At 38.3% G+C, this 22,981-nt stretch overlaps 1 protein-coding gene across 4 annotated transcripts in view; it reads right to left on the bottom strand.

Moving 5' to 3' along the window:
- Atg17 (autophagy-related 17) overlaps nucleotides 1–22,981 on the bottom strand; it is a 648,565-nt gene that overhangs the window by 109,559 nt on the left and 516,025 nt on the right. For all 4 annotated transcript variants that reach the window (XM_090372636.1, XM_090372635.1, XM_090372637.1 and 1 more), the window contains one exon: nucleotides 3,332–3,380. In XM_090372636.1, the coding sequence (XP_090228762.1) occupies nucleotides 3,332–3,380 (49 nt within the window). The remainder of the gene's footprint in view (nucleotides 1–3,331; nucleotides 3,381–22,981) is intronic.

Genomic DNA, 22,981 nt, shown 5'->3' with positions numbered 1-22,981 from the left:
TTAAATAGAAAGGGTGCAAGAATATTTGCTGATGCTATCGAGGCAGTGTTAGGTGGGTTGGAAAACTGACAGCTTGGGGGGATACAAGGACTAATAGTTTAACAGGAGCCGTAGGCAGAGGCGAAGGTGATTCTTGCACAACTTCTATTAGAATAAGTAGCGACCTGGAGCATGGGGTGTTGGGGGTTTCAGGGATGGATGGCAGTCATCCTGAAATAGGTGGGTATATAGGATGTGTTAGGGTAAGTTAGGGTAACTAGGAATAGGAGTAGGAGCATGTATGCTTGCATGTATACCAATGCTAGAAGTATAGTAAATAAATTTGATGAATTTGAAGTGTTGGTCAAGACATCAAAGGCGGATATTGTTGGGATAGCAGAGACGTGGTGTCACACAGATATAAGGAATGCAGAACTGAAATTTGGGGAGTACAATGTGTACAGAAAGGATAGACAGGATAGAAAGGGAGGAGGTGTTATGCTGTTAATTAAGAAAAACATAAAATCAAAAGAAGTGCATCCAGTTGATATAGATGAACAGTGCACTGTTGAGTCAGTTTGGTGTGACATAAGCACTGCGAAAGCAAAAATAAGAGTAGGAATGTGTTATAGGCCTAATGACTTGAATGAGTACAATGAACAATTGTACAGAGAAATAGAGTGGGCTAGTAAATCGGAATGTTTTATAATGGGGGATTTTAACTTCTCAGATATTGACTGGAACTTGTGGGTTGGTCACTCACACACTAGTCAGACTTTGTGGATTTATTGGATGATTATTTTCTGCAGCAGCATGTTCGAGAGGCAACCAGAGAAAGTAATACTCTTGATTTGGTTATCAGCAGTGATCATTCGTGTATTAAGAATTTGCAAATAAAGGAACCACTAGGTGGCAGTGATCACAGTGTACTGATGTGGGATTTACTTAAAGATTTAATTACCATCGGGGGTAAAGGAAAGGGTTTTTGCTTCCGTAATGGTGAGTACAGTGGTCTCCGACAGTTTTTAAATTCTGTAGAGTGCGATCAACTGACGATGTTACCAACAGTAAATTCTAAGTGGGAAGCATTCAAGGAATTAATCATGGATGCTACTAAAAGTTTCATACCTATTAAGAAATATTGTTCAAGGTTTAAGCCTAAATGGTTATCCAATGAACTAATGAGACTCGTAACAGAGAAGAAAAATGCATGGGATGCATATAAATTATCAAGCGACTCAGAAACCTATGGCAGATATAAGTTAGTCTGTAATCAGGTCACAAAGGAGGTTAGGCAGGCGAAGGCAGATTACAAGAAATCCCTGGCAAAAGATGCTAAGAAAAACAGCAAGGATTTCTTTACTTATATAAACTCTAAAAGGAAGGGGATGAATCTGATTGGTCCACTTGATATCGATGGTTCGACTGTTGATAATCCTGCTCAGATAGCAAACAAACTGAATGAGTATTTTGCATCTACATTCACACATGAGGAATTATTAAGGTTTGAAAATGGCAGAAGGTTATCAAATTGTAGCAGGATACTTAATGATTTTGTAATAACTGAAAGCAAAGTGGAGGAGAAATTGTTGAAGTTAAACATAAGAAAAGCACTTGGGGTGGATGGGATCTATCCAGTTATATTAAAGGAGGCGGCAAAGCAACTAAGCAAACCCTTAGCCATAATTATGAGAGTATCCTTGGACTCAGGGGAGGTTCCCACGGACTGGAGATGTGCAAATGTATCCCCAATTCACAAAGGGGGATCAAAGGGTGACACGAGTAATTACAGACCAGTTAGTTTAACTTCTGTTCCGGGTAAAATAATGGAGTCACTGGTTAAAGATGCATTGCAGGATCATCTAGACAAGACTGCAGCAATAATTCAGACACAGCATGGGTTTGTTAAGGGAAAGTCTTGTCTGACAAATTTGATAGGATATTATGATCTGGTTACAAAGGAACTGGATTCAAAAAATAATTTTGATATCATATATTTGGATTTCAGGAAAGCTTTTGACACTGTTGCGCATGGAAGACTATTGTATAACTTGGAGTAGAATGGTATTAAGGGTAAGTTGCTACAATGGATAAAAGGATGGTTAAGTGGGAGAAGACAGAGGGTGGTAATCAAAGGGTGCTGCTCTTCATGGACTAATGTTATTAGTGGTGTCCCCACAGAGTTCGGTGTTAGGTCTACTGTTGTTTTGTATATTTATCAGTGATATTGATGAAGGTATATCAGGCTTAATGTCGAAGTTTGCAGATGATACAAAGGTTGGCAGGGTTGTTAATGACAGTAATGGCAGTGTGCTACTGCAACAGGATCTAGATAATTTGGGCAGATGGGCTAAGAAGTGGCAACTGAAGTTTAACCTTGACAAATGCAAAGTACTGCATATGGGTAGAAGTAATCCCAGAGAAACGTACCAACTGTGTGGTATTACTTCTGGCATTACTTCTGGACTGCATTACAGCGAAACAAAGATGATGCTATCATGTTCATATGCAGTGTTCATTTGGACACCATCAGTGATAAGGACTTTCTGTTCATAGTGTAATGTATACAGTTTCCAGTACTGTTGTTCTTTAAAATCACCATTAACAAGTCACAAGACCAGTTTGACAGGATGGGTATAGTGGCTGTCAGTGCAAATACTTTCTTTGAGCACAGGCAGATGTATGTGGCATTGTTAAGGTGTAGGTTATATATACAATGGCATCAAAATTTCCATGGAACATGACAGCATAAAGAATGATGTGTTTGAAGAAATCTGTAGACAGGTTTATAATGAATTGTGTATGTTATCATTAACCGCTTTATTTGTATCATTGTATTTTAAAAATATCATAGCTACTATCATGTGTAACCAAGAAAGTGCAAAATTTTCAGTTATATGTAACTTGGTTAACTTGTTTGGTTGGTTAGTTTTAATGGAGGTTTATTGGCACAAAGGTATACGTAACTTAACAGTTCCCCAGAGGTCTACCAACAAAATACTTTTCTCATACGCTTACTGCCCAAATGAATCTGTCAGTTCTGATGCATGATGAGCAGCTTATGTTAAGATATTCCTAAGCAGTCCTGGGAGTAATTCAAAGAATAAAATCAAGCATAAAATTGATGAATTGACTGGTGACTCATGTTAAAGTGGTCAGTGAGCCACCATTGGTAAAGCCAGTTGCCAACAGAGCTGGGGAACAATTATGTTACATATAAACAAACTGCCTGTGTAGCAGGCAGGATTTTCTAGTCTATACTATATTTATTAGCCCCTACACTCATTAATATATTACATATTTTATTCACATTCCATTTCATCAGTAACTCTGTGTAAAGTATGTTACTTACCATTTCTAATTCTGATAATCGATCTTGAGGAACTCTTGCTGCTGAATCACTACATCCAAAATAAAAAGTGATATTGCAACACTATGAAAGCAATTCAGAGCATAATCACATTCATAGTTACATTATTAAAATAAATCACATTCAAAACCTTAATATGTCACTCATTAATTATTAATACAATTCATTACAATATGAATCCAGACTCTGAATTAGACAGAGTAAACATTAAAATAACAAGTCAATTTATTACAGATGGTAAATATCACTGGTTCCTAAATAGTGTGCTGTGAGATTGGGGGAAACTCCATTGAGTGTAATGGTAATCACTCTTTAGGTGCACTTTGAACACAGTATCTTTTAATCAGGGTATGACTTGAATGACACTAGTATACACCATGTTGTCAAAAATTCTATGGAGTAGTAATTTCCACCTATCAAATGGAGGAATTTCTAAATGTCTTTTTACTTGGCCCATACTTAGTTTCAAGTATAGATGATTTTTTATTCATCATATTATTTCTTTTCTTTGCAGTTTTCAAGCTGCAAATTTTTCATACCAACAACATCATAACTCTGTAGAGAAAGATTTGAAGATTTTGTTGTAAATGTTGAATATTCTCCATCTGATGTAAAGAAATAGCAGTATACAGCATTTAACAAAAACATTTACTGTTAAGCAATACTAGAGAAGTGGGAATTTAATTGTTGCTGCTCAAAGAAGATACGGACAACACTTTGGTGTACATGATGTACCAACAAACCAAACAGCATTGAGGTTAGTGGACCAGTTCGAGGGAATAGGTAGTATTTTAGACTAAAGGAAAGATCATGTAGGCCAACCATCATTAAGAATGCCAGAGAAGATTGATACCACTTCGAAAATCTTGCTGCAAAGCCCAAGGAAGAGTTTGTGTAAATTTTCACAACAGACGAGGACATTTCATAGCAAGGTAAGGATTTATCAAAGTAACTCATCTGCATATCCTAACAAAATTCACCTCAGCCAGCCACTAACACCAAATGTGAAATGCTAATTTCACATTTGGTGTTAGTATTTGCCATGGAATTCAATGCACTCCTACAATGATAACCTAACATTATAAATAAAGTTTAGTTTTCTGAAAAATTGCAAGATTTTTGCTCTGGAAAATCCATTACATCCACAAAGGGTCAGTATGTGGTGTGCACTCTCTAAATTTGGCATTTTTGGGCCACTGTTCATCAATAAAAACATCACAAGTGCCATCTACTTTGGTGTCATTAGGGACAATTTTGTGCCTTTTTTGTATGACTATGGCATTAGTGTGGATGACAGCTGGTTTCAACAGGATGATTTGACATCCCATACTTCAGGAGTTATCCTGGAGTTCCTGGATGAAATTTTTGACAACAGGATGGTTTTTAACCACTATCCTAAAGTGTATAGCAAAGGACCAACATGGTCTCCAATGTCACCTGATTTAAACCCATGTTATTTTTATCTCTGGGGGAACCTCAAAGGTAGAGCGCTTCAGAAAAATCCACAAACCATTCCTGTGCTGAAGAAAGCAACTGAAGCAATGAAATTTTTTTCATATTGGAAGAAAGAGCGCATTCTTCACAACTTCACACTCCAACAGTGATAATTTATTGATAAATGGGGAGGACATATCGAACGCATCTGGAGGTGCAACTCTTTTGGGAGCTGATAAGCGGAACTTAGCAGTTCCTTCATTACTGGCGCATTATAGCCATAGTTGCTGATGCGCCAATAAAACTCAAACAATCAATCAATCAACCTTCATTACTTGGCCTTTGTAATTGCTTAAGGAACCACATTTGAGTTCTCCCACCATTGTGTTGTATCAATAAAAACATTCAAATTCTGCCACCATTGTTATAGTACTGATATAGGCAATACTTGAAGGTGTCTATGTAATTTTATAGCAATGTAATAAGTATTAGAAGAGGCCTATAAACTATGAATTTATAGATATGGAAATGTTTTTAATAACATTACTTTATCACGTAGTACATAAAGTAATCTAAAAGAGCATAGTTTGTACTGCTGTTAAAAAAGTAGGATTAATGTAGCATTATTATTTTTGATGTCTGCTTCATGTGTTGTTTTCAAATTAAATTTAGAGTAGATTATATCTCAGCCTAGAGTAGCAAATTAGAGGGCCCAAAGTAGCAAGAATGCAGTGGTTTGGGAGGAGAACTTCAGAAGTTAGTTCTAAAATGAATCAGGATCATGTTAAATGTGTTACTTGTGCTCTTTTTATGAAGCTACCTCTAGCACGACATGATATAGTCATAGGGGTATGCTTTTGCGTGTGTTCAGTGTAAAGCGCATGAGCAAGTAGTTAAGAGTAAACTCAGTGTTCTATGTGATTATGTGAGGGCTTGAGGAGTAGGGATGATACTCATGAATTAAAATAGAGGAACCCAGCCGAACACTTAAACCCATGATCCAGCATCAGACAACACAAACACATCCTCTGCAGTAGAAATCCTTGGTCCCACGGGAAGTTGCTATAGTTGGTAACTCAATTGTCACGGAAGTTGGAAATATACTGTGCAAAAAGGAAACGTGGAATAGGACCAGGATATGTTAGCCAGGGGCTAAAGTGAGATGACATTGTAGAGCAGTTATCATCTTTTAAGAGCGCAAAAACTGATATTATTGTACACATTGGTACTAATGACATTAAGAGTGGAGATCCAAGGATTTAATTATATACAGAACAATGTTGAGAAAAATTTGATAATAAGAATTGAAATTAAAACTGTCTGCGATCCTTGTTGGTACTTGAGGTTGTCACAGACATTCTCTCAGATATGCCAGACAAGCTGTACTTGCTACCTGGGAGTCTAAAACGCTGATGGAACTGATATTCGGGTGACACTCAAGTCAAGTGGACCCAATTTCAGTGAAGTCCGGACGGTCTGTGACAGACAAATCCTCTGCTTGCACCTTCACGATGGTTGGACTGTTAGTAGTAGTAGTAGTGGCATGTGATGCAAGAAAGCAAGTGTATGAGCTTATGCAGCATCAGCCAAAAAAAAAAAAAAAAAAAATCACACCATTCCCTCCAAATGGCTGTCCAGTTCTTCCTTAAATTTATTTAACCTATCAACTTCCACGACAGATGGAAGTTTGTTCCAGCAATTAACCACCCGCTGGCTAAAGGAAAATTTACCACACATCTATTCAACATCTGTCCTTTCTTAATTTGAATTTATGCCCTCTCAGGCGATTATTCTGAGCAAGAGGGATATTCGCTGATGCGAATATCCCTCTTTCACATCAAATTATCTAGATCCTGTTGCAGTACCGCACTGCCATTGCTGTCGTTAACAACCCTGCCAAACAATCCTGGATATAACCTTCATGCACAAGTACATGGTGGATGACCACCCAGGTGTGAACCAACGTAAGCAGGGGTCAAGTGTGGTGCCCACACCATATGGATTAATGCCACTCCTCTATGTTACCAGGCAGTACTAGGTGGTAGATGACTTTCATCAACCGGCACAATACCACCACTTTGCTTATTGGAGGCTTGAAGTGGTGAAACCCAGGTTTAGTCTCCAGAGCTAAGTTCCGGTCAACCCTTCCCCATCTCTTCCATCATGCAGTATGACTGATGACTTTTGAGGTTATGATGAACATCGTGGCGAGATCCAATATTCCTTACATTTCGAGAGTACAGCTCCACAACGGTGTTCGCAGGCTGGCTGCTAGTTAGCACACCGGACTGAACCTATTGGTAACTCTCTAGGAGGCTTCCAAATCAGCTAGAGTATAATCTTGCTACCTCTACTCTGTCAGATAGTGACTGGAGGGAGTCCGAATAGTGTGAATGCGGGGAGCATTGTTGAGGCCACGTTATGTCAAGGATCTGGGCATATTCTTACCATGTGTACGCCGTATCCAAAAATTTCATTACTTCATACAGCATATCCCACCCTCCTTTTTTTACTATTGCATACACTATGAATTTCCAAACTAATAGAGCAAGCTTATCTGCGAAAAGATCTAAACCTCCCAAGCACTTCCTAATTCATTTCACAAATATATGTGGTCTCAATTCTAATCTCAATGATACAATGTCCATTTCCACTTGCAGTCTGCCAAACTCCATGTTCTTTTTCTGACAGAATCTCAGTTATCGGTTGATTCAACTACTGCTCATTTCAGATGCCCAAATTATTCGCTGTATGATTCCTTTTGCCTCAAAGGTGGTACTTGTGCATATGTCTGTTCTGATATTCCCTCTCAGAAACTTGGCAATTTGGAATCTCCTCTCTTTGATCTTCTCTTGCTTAAAATCTCTCTACCTCATTGGATCAAATTCATCTGTTGTCTCTACTGTTCTCCCAACTCCACTAATCACTTGGAGCTCTTTGACCTCCTCTCTTTGCAACTTGACTTTCTCCAGTCCAACTTTCCTAACAGTGAGGTAATTTTTCTTGGTGATTTTAACATTCACAACTCCAGCTGGCTTCCGTTTTCTAGTCACACTGACCCAGCTGGTCGAGATGCTGAGGCTTTTGCAATTACTAATGACCTTGCACAGATTGTTCATTTACCTACAAGAAAACAGGACAATCCTAATCATACAGCCAACACGCTTGATCTTTTTCTCACAAACAACCCTTCTAAGTACAGAGTCGAAGTGAGAAGTCCTTTAGGCACTTCAGATCATAACTTGGTGATTATCTCTTCTCCAATGGAGTCTTTATCTCATAGCTATTCCCAACCTCGTGTTGTTTGGCATTGCAAGAATGCAAAATGGGACGACCTGCGAGATTTCTTTTCTTCTTTTGCTTGGTCGGATTACTGTTTCAAAACTTCTGATGTCAATGCTTGCTCAGATCGTGTCAGGGAAATTATTCTTGCAGGAATGGAATTCTTTATCCCACACTTCACTTTAAAATCTCGTCCTTTATCTAAACCTTGGTTTTCCAATAAATGTGCTAAGGTTGTTCAAGAGAAGAATGTTGCATATCGTAATTGGCTTGTTTCTAATTCTTCAGTTTCATTTTCTGCCTACACCAAAGCTGGCAGCAATTGTAAAGCAGTTATTAATCAGTCCAAACTAGAGTGTGAACAGGCTAAGAGTAGAAAACTTGCTTCTTGCCCTAATGGTAGCCGAGCATTCTGGTCTCTTGCCAAAGCTATTGGCCGCAACTTTTGCCCAACTCTGTTCCCACCTCTGTCCGAACCAGATGGTTCTGCTGTCTGTTCAGCCAAGGATAAAGCTGACCTGCTAGCATCCCATTTTTCTTCCAACTCATGTATTAATGATCTTGGTAAAACAGCTCCCACCATTCCTAACACACTCCATTCAATGCATCCTGTGGTCTTCCATCAAAAGGATGTCAGAAGGATTTTGACGAATCTTTATGCTAAGAAAGCTCCTGGTCCCGATGGTATTTCTCCACTTGTTCTCAAAACCTGTGCTCCTGAACTTACTCCTATTCTTTACCACCTTTTTTCACTTTCTTATTCCAAAGGTGTTTTTCTTTTTGCTTGGAAATTTGCTCATATCCAGCCAGTTCCTAAAAAGGGTGACAAATCCCTCCCATCCAATTATCGTCCCATTGCAATTACTTCTACTCTTTCTAAAGTAATGGAGAAATCAATTAAATGCCAACTCTTAAACTACCTAGAAACCTTCGGTCTGATCAATGATCGCCCAGTATGGATTCTGTCAGTGTTGATCCACTTGTGATATTCTGGCTTATGTTACCCATTTATGGACTAATTCAATGGAAAGGTTCGGTGAAACACAAGTAGTTGCTCTTGACATCTCAAAGGCTTTTGATCGTGTTTGGCATAAAGGTCTTCTAAACAAGCTTCCATCTTATGGTTTGCCAGCTGTTTTTAGTAATTGGTTATCCAGTTTTCTCTCTGATCGCTCACTGAGGGTGATGGTAGATGGCTCTCTGTCTTCTAACTTCTCCACTAATGCCGGTGTCCCCCAAGGTTCAGTTCTTTCCCCCACTCTTTTCCTCTTGTATATTAATGACCTTCTTCCATTGAATGGAAATCCTATCCATAGTTTTGCCGATGATAGCACATTGCATTCCACTTTCCATTTTGAGAAACCTTGTCCTGGTCAATCAGCTTCAACTTCTCGAAAATCTGCTACCAATTCCTTAAATGCCGATCTTCAGGTAATTCTCCAGTGGGGCAAAGACAACTTAGTTGATTTCAACCCTTCTAAAACTCAGTCTTGTCTTATATCTCGCAAAAAGGATTCTTCTGCTCCTATGGTTATCTTTAGTGACACTCCGATTTCTAGGCAAAATGATATATCTCTTTTGGGGATTACCCTGACTTCTAATCTCTCTTGGCACAAGCACATTACAAATATTGCTTCCTTTGCATCTAAAAAATTGGTTTTCTCTTTCACTCTCGGCGTTACTTTTCTTCCAAACAGCTGCTCACTCTGTATAAATCGCAAATCCATCCTGCCATGGAATATTGTTCCCACATCTGGGGTGGTGCCCCCAAGACCTCTCTCAGGCTTCTTGATTCCATTCCGAAGAGGGAATTTAGGTTAATTAATGATTCATCTTTAACAGAGTTTCTCCACTCGCTGTCTCATAGACGTACTGTTTCTGCTGCATGCCTCTTCTACAGATACTTCCATGGGCACTGTTCTTCTGAATTGGCTTCTATAATTCCCGCTCTCTCTTTCAAAACAGTCTGAACACGTGCCGCCACCAGCCAACATCCATTTGCTGTCCAACTTCAAATTCACAGAACCAACTTTTCATCTTCTTTGTTTATTCATTCAACTGCCGTTTTCTGGAACAACCTTCCTTCATACGTATTTCCCGAAAATTACAGTCTACATAAGTTCAAGTTCAAGGTCAACAAATATCTTCTTTCATCTTCTCAACCTCCAACCCAAGCACGGTACTAAGTACTATTGGTTCTAATACCTATCGTGTTTGGGGTTTACATAAAAAAAAAAAAAAAAAAAAATCCTGTCTGGACATGATAAGTGGAAATACATGACGAGAGCCTTGTCTCTCACTATGGCCCTGGAGAGACTGTACAAAGCTCACGGAGTAGAATTTTTCTCACTGTGGTTCGTGCTGGTTAGCAGGAGTGACTGTTTCTACAGGGATAGGATATAGTTAAATAGAAGGGGTGACAAAAATATTTGCTGATACTATTGAGGCAGTATTAGGTGGGTCGGAAAATTGCTAGCCTAAGGGGGGATATACAGACTAACACTAGTCACAAGCAGAAGTGAAAGTGATTCTTGCACTGCTTCTGTTAGAACATGCAGCAGCCTGGAGAGTAAGTGTCAGGGATTGCTCATGGAACAAATTAGGTATACTTGTATGTTGTAAGTATACTTGTATATACAATAATGCTAGGAGCATAATGAATAAATTTGATGAATTTGAAATTTTGAACAAATCGTCAAATGCAAACAATGTGTTAATATTAGAGATATAGTCTCACTCAGAAGGGATTCAAAATTTGAATGTGGGGAGTATATGTACAGAAAGGACACTCAAGACAGCAGTAATGGGGTTATACTCTCAGTTAAGAAGCATATTAACTCTAAGGCAGTGCATCTAGTTGACGTGGGTGGCCAGTACAATGTTGAGTCAGTTTGGTATGACATAAAAACTGGGGAATAAAAATTAGAGTAGGAGTGGTGGGGGGTGGAGAGAGAGAGAGAGAGAGAGAGAGAGAGAGAGAGAGAGAGAGAGAGAGAGAGAGAGAGAGAGAGACTCTCGTTGCTAATACTTTAATATCTTGAATAGATTGAGTAAGATTAGTGCTGATATGGTATCTGTCCTCTTATTCAGACTACTCATATAATGAGGAATAAATTGAAATTGAGGAAGGATAGTTGAAGGTTGGATGTGAGGAAATGCCTTCAGTCAGAGAGTGGTTGATTATTTGAGCAAACTCCCATCTAGTGTTGTAGAGGTCAGTAGTTTGAATAAATTCAAGGAAGCAGTTGATAATCTGTTAGAGGGGATGGAAAGGTGAAATGGGTTTTAGAGTTTTTTTTTCTGTTTTTTTTTTTCTGAAGCTGTATAAGCTTGCTTTCTTGCATAATTTGCTCCTACTACTACTAATAATAACATTGTGAGTGAATTTCCCAAGCCTGTTAAATATAATTAAAATGTTAATCTCTGTTTCTAAACAATATTTCATGTGTTTCAGATGAATAAAATGGTATAAAAAAACATTATGGGAAAGCTATTGTCTCAAAACTTGATACTACAATATGCTGGACAGATGACTTGTGTAATCGAGACCCGCTAATATTAGTAAAGCTGGACAAACACTAACTTATTTTGATTTTCTATTGTAGAGGATCTGTGTCCTCATTTTGAATTAATTTTTTTTGAAATCAAAAGATTTGATTTTAAATTGTATAAAATATATAAAATATTTTAAAAAATTTAAGTCAGTAATTCTCTTACTTGAGATTTTCAAGTTTTTCAGGAAGAATTGCATCCAGGTAGGGTATAATTAGAATAGATGAAAATAGTACTGAAAGACTTGCCTAAAGATAGATGAATCTTGTTGTTGTTGTTATTTGGTTTTTAGGAGCATTAGCAGCTAAGGCCATATTGCTCCGAGGATATGCGGTGATCATTCCCTGACCTTTCTGCATCCTCCGTATTTGGTGGTCACGGGCTCGAACCCCTGTCTAATCAAGAAGCGTGTGCTACGCACTGCCGCTCCTGCCCACCTGGCTATGGAGGTGCCATGAATCTTGTAACAGGATTTCAGGTGGTAGATGACTTTCATCAACCGGTGAAATACCACTACTTTGCTTATTGGAGGCTTGAAGTGGTGAAACCCATGTTTAGTCTCTAGAGCAAAGTATACCTTTCGTGTTTGGGGTTTTCATACAAAAAAAAAAAAAAAAAAAAGAAACGAAAGCAAGCTTTAACTCTAAATCCATGCATGACAAATAACTGGCGGTATAAAGGGAAATAAATACCTCAGGCCTGATGAGAGCTTTTCGTTTATACCATCTTCAAAGGGGAAGCGAACACATGTTGAAGGCCACATTTATATGGCCCCGGCATGTTCCATTGTAGTATTTCCAAAGTGGGGGGATCAAGTAGGTGAAAGGAAGAAGAGGAGGTGAATAGAAGGAAATTCCTGTCCCCTTGTATTTCACTAATAGATCTGGGAATTTGAAAATTTAGAAATTTAGAACAGCTTAAAGGTTTTTTGGTGGAAAGGACATGAAAGTTTCCACTTGGAAACCCGGGTGTGTGACTACCCATCCCTGTTAGTATAGGTCCTGGATGGGGGGGGGAGTTATGTTTTGTCATTAAATTAGAACTTATAGGATATTTGTTTTAGATCTAATGGTTTCTAATGGTTTCTAATTTAAATTTTATGTTTTGTTTGTCTAATATTATAGTGTTTACAAAGGATGAGTAATGCCCTGTGTCTACCAACTTAGAACTAATTTTTTCTCTCTGGTCTATTTTTTTATTTATTATTTGAAGCTACTTTTAAACTGCTTTTTGTGCTTTTGGATTCTCATATGTAACAATGTTCTCGTGCTGCCTATATATATACAATTGCAGTCTGGTGTGCAAGGAATTGCATAAACTATGTTTGTTTGTTTGTTGTTTAAAAAATCTATTGTTTATTATTGTTTGTTGAATTTGTAAGGTATGCAAATAGTTTCTTGGACCTGCCAAAGACTAAGTTTACTCCTGAATCTTTGAAAAATGTTTCTACATATGGGAAGCCCACTCATTGTTTTTTCATAACTTCTCATTTTGGTTTTTCTTTACTATTTCTTTCAGCAGAATTTAAGGCACTAGGTATGCACCAATTCAGGAAACTGCAGTTGGAGAATCTGTCCTTAAACATATTTCTGAGGAGTTGGCTCTCAAACAAATATCCTATAAGTTCAAATTTAATAACAAAACATAACAACTCCCCCCCATCTAGGAGCTCTACTAACAGGCATGGGTAGTCACGCATCTGGATTTCTGAGTGGAAACTTTCATATCCTTTACTCCAAAAAACCTTTAGGCTGTTCTAAATCTCTAAATTTTCAAATTCCCAAATCTATTAGTGAAATACAAGGGGACAGGAATTTTCCTTCTATCCTCCTTCTTTTCTTCCTTTTGCCTACTTTACCCCCCCCCCCCCACTTTTGAAATACAGGCAGTTCTTGCTTTACGAGTTCCTGGGTTTATGAGTTTTTTTTTGTTTTTTTTTTGTTTTTTTTTTCAAAGTATCAACAAAATCGAAAATATGAACATTAATTGCAAAAAATGAATGTTAACCATTCATAAATACCACATTTCAAACCACACGCATAGCTATACAATACAGTGTACTCAGCTTTACGATATTAATCCGTTCCAGCGACACCATTGTATTGTGAAAATATCGTAATGTGAACCCAATAACACGCAAATCGTGTTAGTCGTTTTTATAGTTACCAATTTGTATTAGTTACCAATACAAATCACTAAAATGCACTAACTTTCATCGTTATCATATGTTCTGTTAAAAGAACCAATTTTGAATGCCTTTGTGACATTTTTCTAAAGCACATTTCTGGAGGTCACGATCATAAAACAATAAAAACAATTTGCGCTTTCCAGTTTATTGGGCTTTTCTGTTACTGCAAACAATTATAAATGGGAAGAAAACTTGATCTTCTTGCATTTACAAAAATACCGATAGCTGGAATTGTGTGGTTTTTTTATGTTATTATGGTGAAATGTGTTTCCCCTTTATTGAAATTTTCAATTGTTTAAAAAAACATAAATAAATTTTCGGAATCTTCTCTTCATTCCTTTTTTTTTAAAGCTTCATAAACTTGTTACTCCATGCAAATCGTGTTAGTTGCAATTTGTGCGTTCCGTTAAAAAATGGTTATGCATCTATTGAAATTTATAAAGAAAACAGAATATTATCTTGGAAACAAATGCCTCTTTAAGCATTTCTGAAGACGACAACTCCTTGTGCAACAAACCAACGAGTGTACATTTAGTTGATGATGAAAAATAACCATTCTTTAAAATTTATAAGTCATAAATAATTTCCTTATTATTATAATTTGCTTGATTTTACAGGCTACATTTTAATTGCTTTGAATAAATCAATCATTGTTTAAACATAAACTAATTAGCTAACTAATTTCATTGTTGAGAACATAACCCCTATTTTTAACATTATGTCTATTGGATTTAATTCCTGCTTTACTAGTTTTCGCTTTACAAGCTAGGAATGGAACATGCTGGGGCGACATAAATGTGGCCTTCAACATGCATTCGCTTCCCCTTTGAAGATGGTATTAAGCGAAAAGCTCTCATCAAGCCTCAGGTATTTATCTCCTTTTATACCTCCAGTTATTTCGCCATGCATGGATTCAGGGTCAAAGCTTGCTTACATTCCTTTGTCCTGTTAAAAGTTCATCTATCTTTATACAGGTCTTTCAATACTATTTCCATCTATTCTAATTATACCTCACCTGGATGCCGCCATTCCTGAAAAAATTTGAAAATCTCAGGTAAGAGCGTTCCTGACTTAAAATTTCAAAAATATCTATAATATTTCTTAATATTTTATTTGGTGACTATGGGCTTGGCAAACCCAGGGTCCTGAGCTGGATATCATCATTCTTCTCTTTCTTGGTGATTTCTTTCTACCTCTCTCTCTCTCTCTCAGGGTAATTTGAGAATTTTTTTTTTGGCTGGTGCAGCATAAGCCTCAGGTTTCCTTGCACCATAAGTCTAATGATAATAATAAAAAAATAATAATAAAATCAAATTTTTTGATTTCAAAATGAGGACACAAAACCACTACAAGATAAAATCGCAATAAGTTAGCATTTGTCCGCTTTTAAGAATATTAGCATGTCTCAATTATGCAAGTTGTCTGTCAACATACTGATGAATAAAATGGTATGATGAATAAAAAAAAATCCCCCATAGAAGTGTAAGGCCGTTCCTGTGACTAATTCTGCAATTTTCATCCAACGCATGGCAACCAGCCATGAATAAAAGAATAATTACCATAATACCCAACCTATCTAGTCAGTATGCAAGTTTATAACCAATACCTCCTTGGAAAGAAGCAGACTCCAATGATACAGTGAGCTTAAATTATTAGCATAGTGCAGGGTCACAAATCTTTATCAGTATTAGTATTGGTAGTGGGAAATGATGCAAGAAAGCAAGTTTATTGATCATCAGCCAAAAAAAAAAAAAAAAAAAACAATCCCAAGTCCATCCTCTTCAATGATTTGTTTAGTTTTTCCTTGAATTTATTAAAATCACCCACTTCCACAACAACAGATGCAGTTTTGTTCCAGCGATCAACAAGCTGGCTGAAGGTAAATTTTAGCACATCTATCCTGCCTTCAGCACAATAACCACCCTTTCTCAATTTGAATTTATGTCCCTTTGTGTGCATAGTCTACGCAAGTGGAAGAATGCCATCAGTACAGAGCTTGTTTAATCCATTCAAAGCCTTAAACACCTCAGTCAGATCACCTCACAATTGCCTAGTCTTCAGATGCTGCAACCTATGCATTTCCATCCTCCCTTAGGTAATCATCCAGCTGACCTTTGAATTTCCCTAGCCTGTCAGCCTCTACCACGTGGCCATGTAGGTAACTTATTCCAGGAATTTATAACTCGCTGGCTAAAATAAAACTTCCTGCAATCCAGTCTAAACAACTCCCCCCGTAACTTGAAATTATGGCCCCTAGTTCCAGAATCATTTATAACCAATCATTTTTGGTTTCCAATCATTTATAACCGTGAAAATTTTGTCCTTATTCATTTTGCTTATGCCTCTCAGAGCCTTAAATACTTCAATATAGTCTCCGCTAAGGTGCCTGGTGTTGTTCAAGCTCTGCAACTCACATATTCGAAATCTTTCCTCATATGGATGCCCTTTTGCTGATCTCACTAGACGAATTACCCATCTCCGGACCCTTTCAAGAAGAACAATGTCGCTCTTTAGGTGTGGTCTCCCTACTTGAACACTGTATTCCAAGTGTTGTCTAACAATAGCCTTATACAATGGCATTATGATGTCCTTATCTCTACTAGCAATTGTTCATTACATCATTGATAGGACACCATGGACCTTCCTTGCAACCTGTCTACAATGCTCAGAGAACTTAAAGTCTGACTGTATTGTAACACCTAAGTCCCTTTCCTCCACTACCAGCTTTAGTTCAGCTCTGCCAAGTGTATAAGTTATTTTGGGATTATTGTTCCACAGGTGCAATACCTTATACTTTGCTGGATTAAAGCACAGCTGCCATTTTTCTGATCATCTCTGAAGTCTATCTAGGTCAATCTGAAGAAGCTCTGCTTGGCAGCAATCATTAACTACTCTACCAATCTTTACATCATCTACAAATTTAGACATTACACCCTCTATCCCTTCATCAATGTCATTTATGAAAATCAAAAACAACAATGGTCCTAATACTGATAATTCCTCAGATTATCCCAATCTGAGGAATAACCATTTATCACAACCCTCTGCCTCCTGCCCTGAAGCCACCCTGCTATCCATCTAAGGATTTTCCATGTGATTCCAAACTGTTCCAGCTTATAAAGTAACTGCTCATGTGGGACTAAGTCAAATGCTTTGTTGAAATCCAAATAAACCTTGTTGCTCTTCTCTGCATGTGATCCAACAGATCCACATCCTTCCTAAAATGAGGTGTCCAGACCTGTATGTAAGTACTCAAGATGCAGCCTAACCAATGCCTTATTCAAGGAGTTAATCACCTCCTTATCTATGCCTGCAAAAATCCCGGAAGCCTGTTGCACTGCTCAGAGAATTTCATATCTGACTGCACAATTACCCCCAGGTCATTTTTCACTACTCTGAATCAGTACCACAGAGTTGGTACTTTAATCTGGATTACTGCTACCCGTATGCAGTACTTTTCTTTGCCAATGTTAAACTTCAATTGCCATTTCTCAGCTGATCTGCATAAATTTTCCAGATCTTATTGCAGTAGCATACTTTGATTAGTTATTAACTACCCTGCCAACCTTTATATCATCTGCAAACTTGACGTTAAGCCTGATTTACTTTTATAAATATCATTAATAAATACAGAAACCAACATTCGACCCAGCACCGAACCCCATGGAGCTCTACTAATAACATTACTCCATGAAAAGCAGCGTCCACTGATAACCACTCTCTGTATTCTCACACTTAACCATCCCTTTATCCATAGCAGTAACTTGCCCTTAATGCCACACTGCTCCAATTTGTACAGAAGCCTTTTATGTGCAGCAGTATCAAAAGCTATCCTGAAATCCAAATATGATATCAAAATTATTTTTTGCTTTCAGTTCCTTTGTTAATGCATCACAGTATCCAATCAAATGGGTCAAACAAGATCGTCTTAACAAATCCATGCTGCAACTGCAGTATAATTGCACTCCTGTCTAGTTGTTTCTACATTGCTTCTTTAACCAGTCACTCCATTATTTTTTCTAAAACAGAAGTTAAGCTAAAAGGTCTGTAGTTACTAATGTCACACTTTCTGAATTAATGATACCTTCACACAACCCCAGTCCACAGAGAACTCTCTTGAATCTACTTAACTGATAAATAGTGATATACAATAATATATGGATGTTGTTGGGATATCAGAGACTTGGTATCACACAGATATAAGGAATGCAGAATTGGTATTTGGGGAGTACAATGTTTACAGAAAGGACAGGAAGGGAGGAGGGGTTATGTTGTTAGTTAAGAAACACAAAATCTAAGAAAGTTTATCCAGTTGATATAGATGGACAGTGCAATGTTGAGTCAGTTTGGTGTGACATAACCACTGAGAAAACAAAAATGAGGTTAGGAGCTTGTTATAGGCCTAATGACTCTGATGAGTACAATGAACAATTATACAGAGAAATACAGTGGGTCACTAGATCAGAGTGTCTTATAACGGGGGATTTTAACTTTCCAGATATTGACTGGAACTTGTCAGTTGGTCACTCACACACAAGCAAGGCTTCTGTGGATTTATTGGATATTTGTTATCTAAAGCAGCATGTTAGAGAGGCAACCAGAGAGAGTAACACTCTTGATCTGATTATCAGCAGTGATTATTCATGCATTAAGAATTTGCAGATAAAGGAACTACTAGGTGACAATACACCAAGTGTACTGATGTGGGATTTACTTAAAGATGTAACTACCATCAAGGGTAAAGGGAAGGGTTATTGCTTTCGTAAAGTTGACTACAATGGTATCAGAGATTTTTTTTTTTTGATACAGTGGGACCAACTGATTATGTTACCAACAGCAAATTCTAAATGGGAAGTTTTCAAGGAAGCAACCTTGGAAGCTACTAGGCGTTTTTTTACAACTAAGAAATACTGTTCTAGGTTCAGCCCCAAATGGATGTCAGATAAACTGAGACTCGTGGCAGGGAAGAAAAATGCATGGTATGCATATAAATTATCATGCATTAGCATCAGTAGAGGCATATGATGCAAGAAAGCAAGCTTATGCAGCATCAGCAAAAAAAAAAAAAAAACTTCTACTTCATCCGTCCGTTCATTCTAAATACCTGTCCAGTTCAGCAAATTTATTTAGGCTACCAACCTCCACAACAAGGGATGGAAGTCTGTTCCACCAACCAACTACCCGCTGGCTACAGGCAAATTTCCGCACATCTATCCTACATCTGTCTTTCCTCAATTTGAATTTATGCCCTCTCAGGTGATTATTCTGAGCAAGAGGCAGAATCCCATCAGCATTGAGCATGCCCAAACCATTCAGGGCTTTATACACCTTTATCAGATCACCTCGCCGGTGCCTAGTCTCCAGACACTGTAATTTGCAAAACTTAAACCTTTCTTCGTAAGAGCAACCCTTTGTTCCATTCACTAATCTTGTTGCCCTTCTCTGTAATCGTTCAGCAGCTATACATCCTTCTTGAAATGAGGCCTCCAGACCTGTATACAGTACTCAAGGTGTGGCCTGACCATTGCCTTATACAAGGGAATAATCACCTCCTTATCCCTGCTAGAAAAATTCCTGTATATCATTGACAAGACACCATGAGCTACTCTTGCAGCCCGACTTCACTGCTCAGAGAACTTCATATCTACCTGCACAATTACCACCAGGTCCTTTTCATTCTCTACCACTGTCAGTGTAGTACCATAGAGTTGATACGTTGCTCTGGGGTTGCTGTTTCCCATATGTAGTACTTTACATTTGTCAATGTTAAACTTCATTTGCCACTCTCAGCCCATCTGCTCAACCTTTACAGATCCTGTTACAGCAGCACAGCATCAGTAGTGTCCTTAACAACCCTGCCAACCTTTGTATCGTCTGCAAACGTGGACATTAAGCTTGATATACCATCATCAATATTATTTATAAATACAGAAAACAATAATGGACCCAACACTGAACCCTGAGGGACTCCACTAATAACATTAGTCCACGATGAGCAGTGTCCATTGATTATCACTCTGTCTTCTCCCCCCTCAACCACCCCTTTATCCACAGCAGCAATTTGCCTCCAATGCCACACTACTCCAATTTGTGCAGCAGTCTTCCATGTGCAACAGTATCAAAAGCCTTTCTAAGATCCAAGTATATAATATTAAAGTTATTCCCTGCATCTAGCTCTTTTGTGACTGCATCACAGTATCCAATCAAATTGGTCAGGCAAGACTTCCCCTTAACAAAACCATGCTGTGTCCGAGCTATAACTGAAGTCTTGTCTAGATGATCCTGCAGTGCTTCTTTAACCAGTGCCTCCATTAATTTTCCTGGAACAGAAGTTAAACTCACAGGTCTATAATTACTTGTGTCAGCCTTTGATCCACCTTTGTGAATTGGGGTCACATTTGCACATCTCCAGTCCATGGATACCTCCCCTGAGTCCAAGGAGGCTCTCATAATTATGGCTAAGGGTTTGCTTACTTCCTTTGCTGCCTCCTTTAATATAACTGGATAGATCCCATCCACCCCAGGTGCCTTTCTTGTGTTTATCTTCAACAATTTCTCCTCCGCTTTACTCTCAGTTATTACAAGATTCTCTAGCTTACTGCCAGAGTTGAATATACCTCTGGCATTCCCCTCCCTGAATAACTCCTTATGTGTGAATGTTGATGCAAAATATTCATTTAGTTTGTTAGCTACCTGAGTAGGATCATCAACAGTTGACCCATCGATATCAAGTGGACCAATCTGATTCATCCCCTTCCTTCTAGAGTTTACATAAGTAAAGAACTCTTTGCTGTTTTTCTTTGCATCCCTTGCCAAAGATTTCTCGTAATCTGCCTTGGCCTGCCTAACCTCCTTTGTAACTTGGTTACAGATCAACTTATATCTATCACAGGTTTCTGTGTCACGTGATAATTTATATGTATCCCATGCATTTTTCTTCTCTGTCATATGTCTCATTAGTTCATCTGACATCCATTTAGGCCTAAACCTTTAACAATATTTCTTAGTTGGTATGTAAAGCCTAGTAGCTTCCAAGATAAGTTCTTTGAATGCTTCCCATTTTGAATTTGCTGTTGGTAACATTATCAGTTGGTCCCACTGTATAGAATTTAAATACTGTCTCAGAACATCGTAGTCGCCTTTACAAAAGCAATAAGCCTTCCCTTTACCCCTGATGGTAGTTACCTCTTTGAGTAAATCCCATAGTCAATATCTGGGAAATTAAAATCCTCCATTATAAGACTCTCTGATGTACTGGCCCACTCTATTTCCTTGTACAGTTTCTTATTATACTCATCAGAGTCATTAGGCCTATAGCACACTCCTACTCTCAATTTTGATCTCCCAGTGCTTATGTCACACCAAACTGACTCGACGCTGCAATGTCCAGCGATGTCGACTGGCTTCACTACCTTGGATTTTATTAGTTTCTTAACTAATGGCATAACCCCTCCTCCCTTCCTATCCTGTCTATCCTTTCTGTAGACGTTGTTCCCAAATTCCAGTTCTGCATTCCTTATATCTGTGTGACACCATGTCTCTGATATCCCAACAATATCTGCCTTTGATGATTTGAGCAATACCTCAAATTCATCAAATTTATTTACCAAACTCCTAGCAATGGTGTACACACAAGTATACATGCACCTGTTTCTATTCTTAGCTACCCTAACACAACCCATGTGTTTACTTGTACCGCAATGACTCCCAGCAGTCTCTGAAACATCCTGCAACTTGTTTTTCAGGCTTCTGCTCATTCCAATAGAAGCAGTGCAAGAATCACTTTCACCACTGCCAGTGGCTACTGCTAATCTATTAGTCTTTGTATCCCCCCCCCAAGCTAGCAGTTTCCCGACCCATCTAACACTGCCTCGATAGCATTTATCTTGTTACTTTGTTCTTTATCTCGTATAGTTATATTCTGCCACCCCCTTAAGGATCTATCCTTAAGGAGGTGGAAAAGGAAGTAAGAAAACCTTTAGCCATAATTATGAGAGCAATGTTGGACTCAGGGGAAGACCCCACAGACTGGAGATGTGCAAATGTATCTCCAATTCAAAAAGGGGGATCAAACGGTGACACGAGTAATTAGAGACCTGTTAGTTTAACTACTGTTCCGGTGGAAAATAATGGACTCACTGGTTAAAGAAGCATTGCAGGATCACCTAGATAAGACAGCAGTAATAATTCAGACACAGCATGGGTTTGTTAAGGGGCAGTCTTGTCTAACCATTTTTGATTAGATACTATGACATGGTCACAAAAGAACTGGATGCAAAAAATAATTCTCATATCATATACATGGATTTTAAGTAAAATTTTAATACTGTATCACATGGAAGGCTACTGTACAAATTGGAGCAGTATGGCATTAAGGGCAAGTTGCTGCTATGGATAAAGGGATTGTTGAGTAGGAGAAGACAGAGTGGTAATCAATGGATACTGCTTTTCATGGACTAATGTTATTAGTAGTATCCTTCAGGGTTTGGTATTGGGCACATTGCTGTTTTGTATATTTATCAATGATATTGATGAAGGTATATCAAGCTTAATGTCATAGTTTGGGTGAAACAAAGGTTGGCATGGTTGTTAATAACAGTAATGACAGTATGCTGCTGAACATGATCTTGAAAAGTTGGGCAGATGGGCTGAGAAGTGGCAACTGAAGTTTAACATTGACAAATGTACTGACAAATTGACAAATGTAGTAATGCATATGGATAGCAGTAACCCAAGAGAAATGTGCCAACTGGGTGGTGTTACACTCAGGGTAGTGGAAAATGAAAGAGACCTGGGGATAATTGTGCAGTCAGATATGATGTTTTCTGGGCAGTGCAGATAGGCTGCCAGAGTAGGTCATGGGGGTCTTGTCAATGATATACAGGAGTTTCGCAGGCAGAGATAAGGAGGTGATTAACCTCTTGTATAAGGCGATGGCCAGGCCACGCCTTGAGTACTGCATACAGATCCTGAAGCCTCATTTTAGGAAGGATGTAGAGTTGCTAGAATGAGTATAGAGAAGGGCAAGAAAATTGGTGAGGGGAACAAAGGGATGCTCTTACCAAGAAAAGCTTATGTTCTGCAAATTGCAGTCTGGAGACTAGGCACCTGTGAAGTGATCTGATTGAGGTGTATAAGGGACTTGAATGGATTGAGCAGGCTCAATGCAGATGGGA

Source organism: Mastigoproctus giganteus, chromosome 4 (assembly GCF_048544385.1).
Source record: "Mastigoproctus giganteus isolate SK-2022 chromosome 4, ASM4854438v1, whole genome shotgun sequence".
Classification (NCBI taxonomy): domain Eukaryota; kingdom Metazoa; phylum Arthropoda; class Arachnida; order Uropygi; family Thelyphonidae; genus Mastigoproctus; species Mastigoproctus giganteus.
This window is presented reverse-complemented; position numbering and strand designations above follow the sequence as displayed.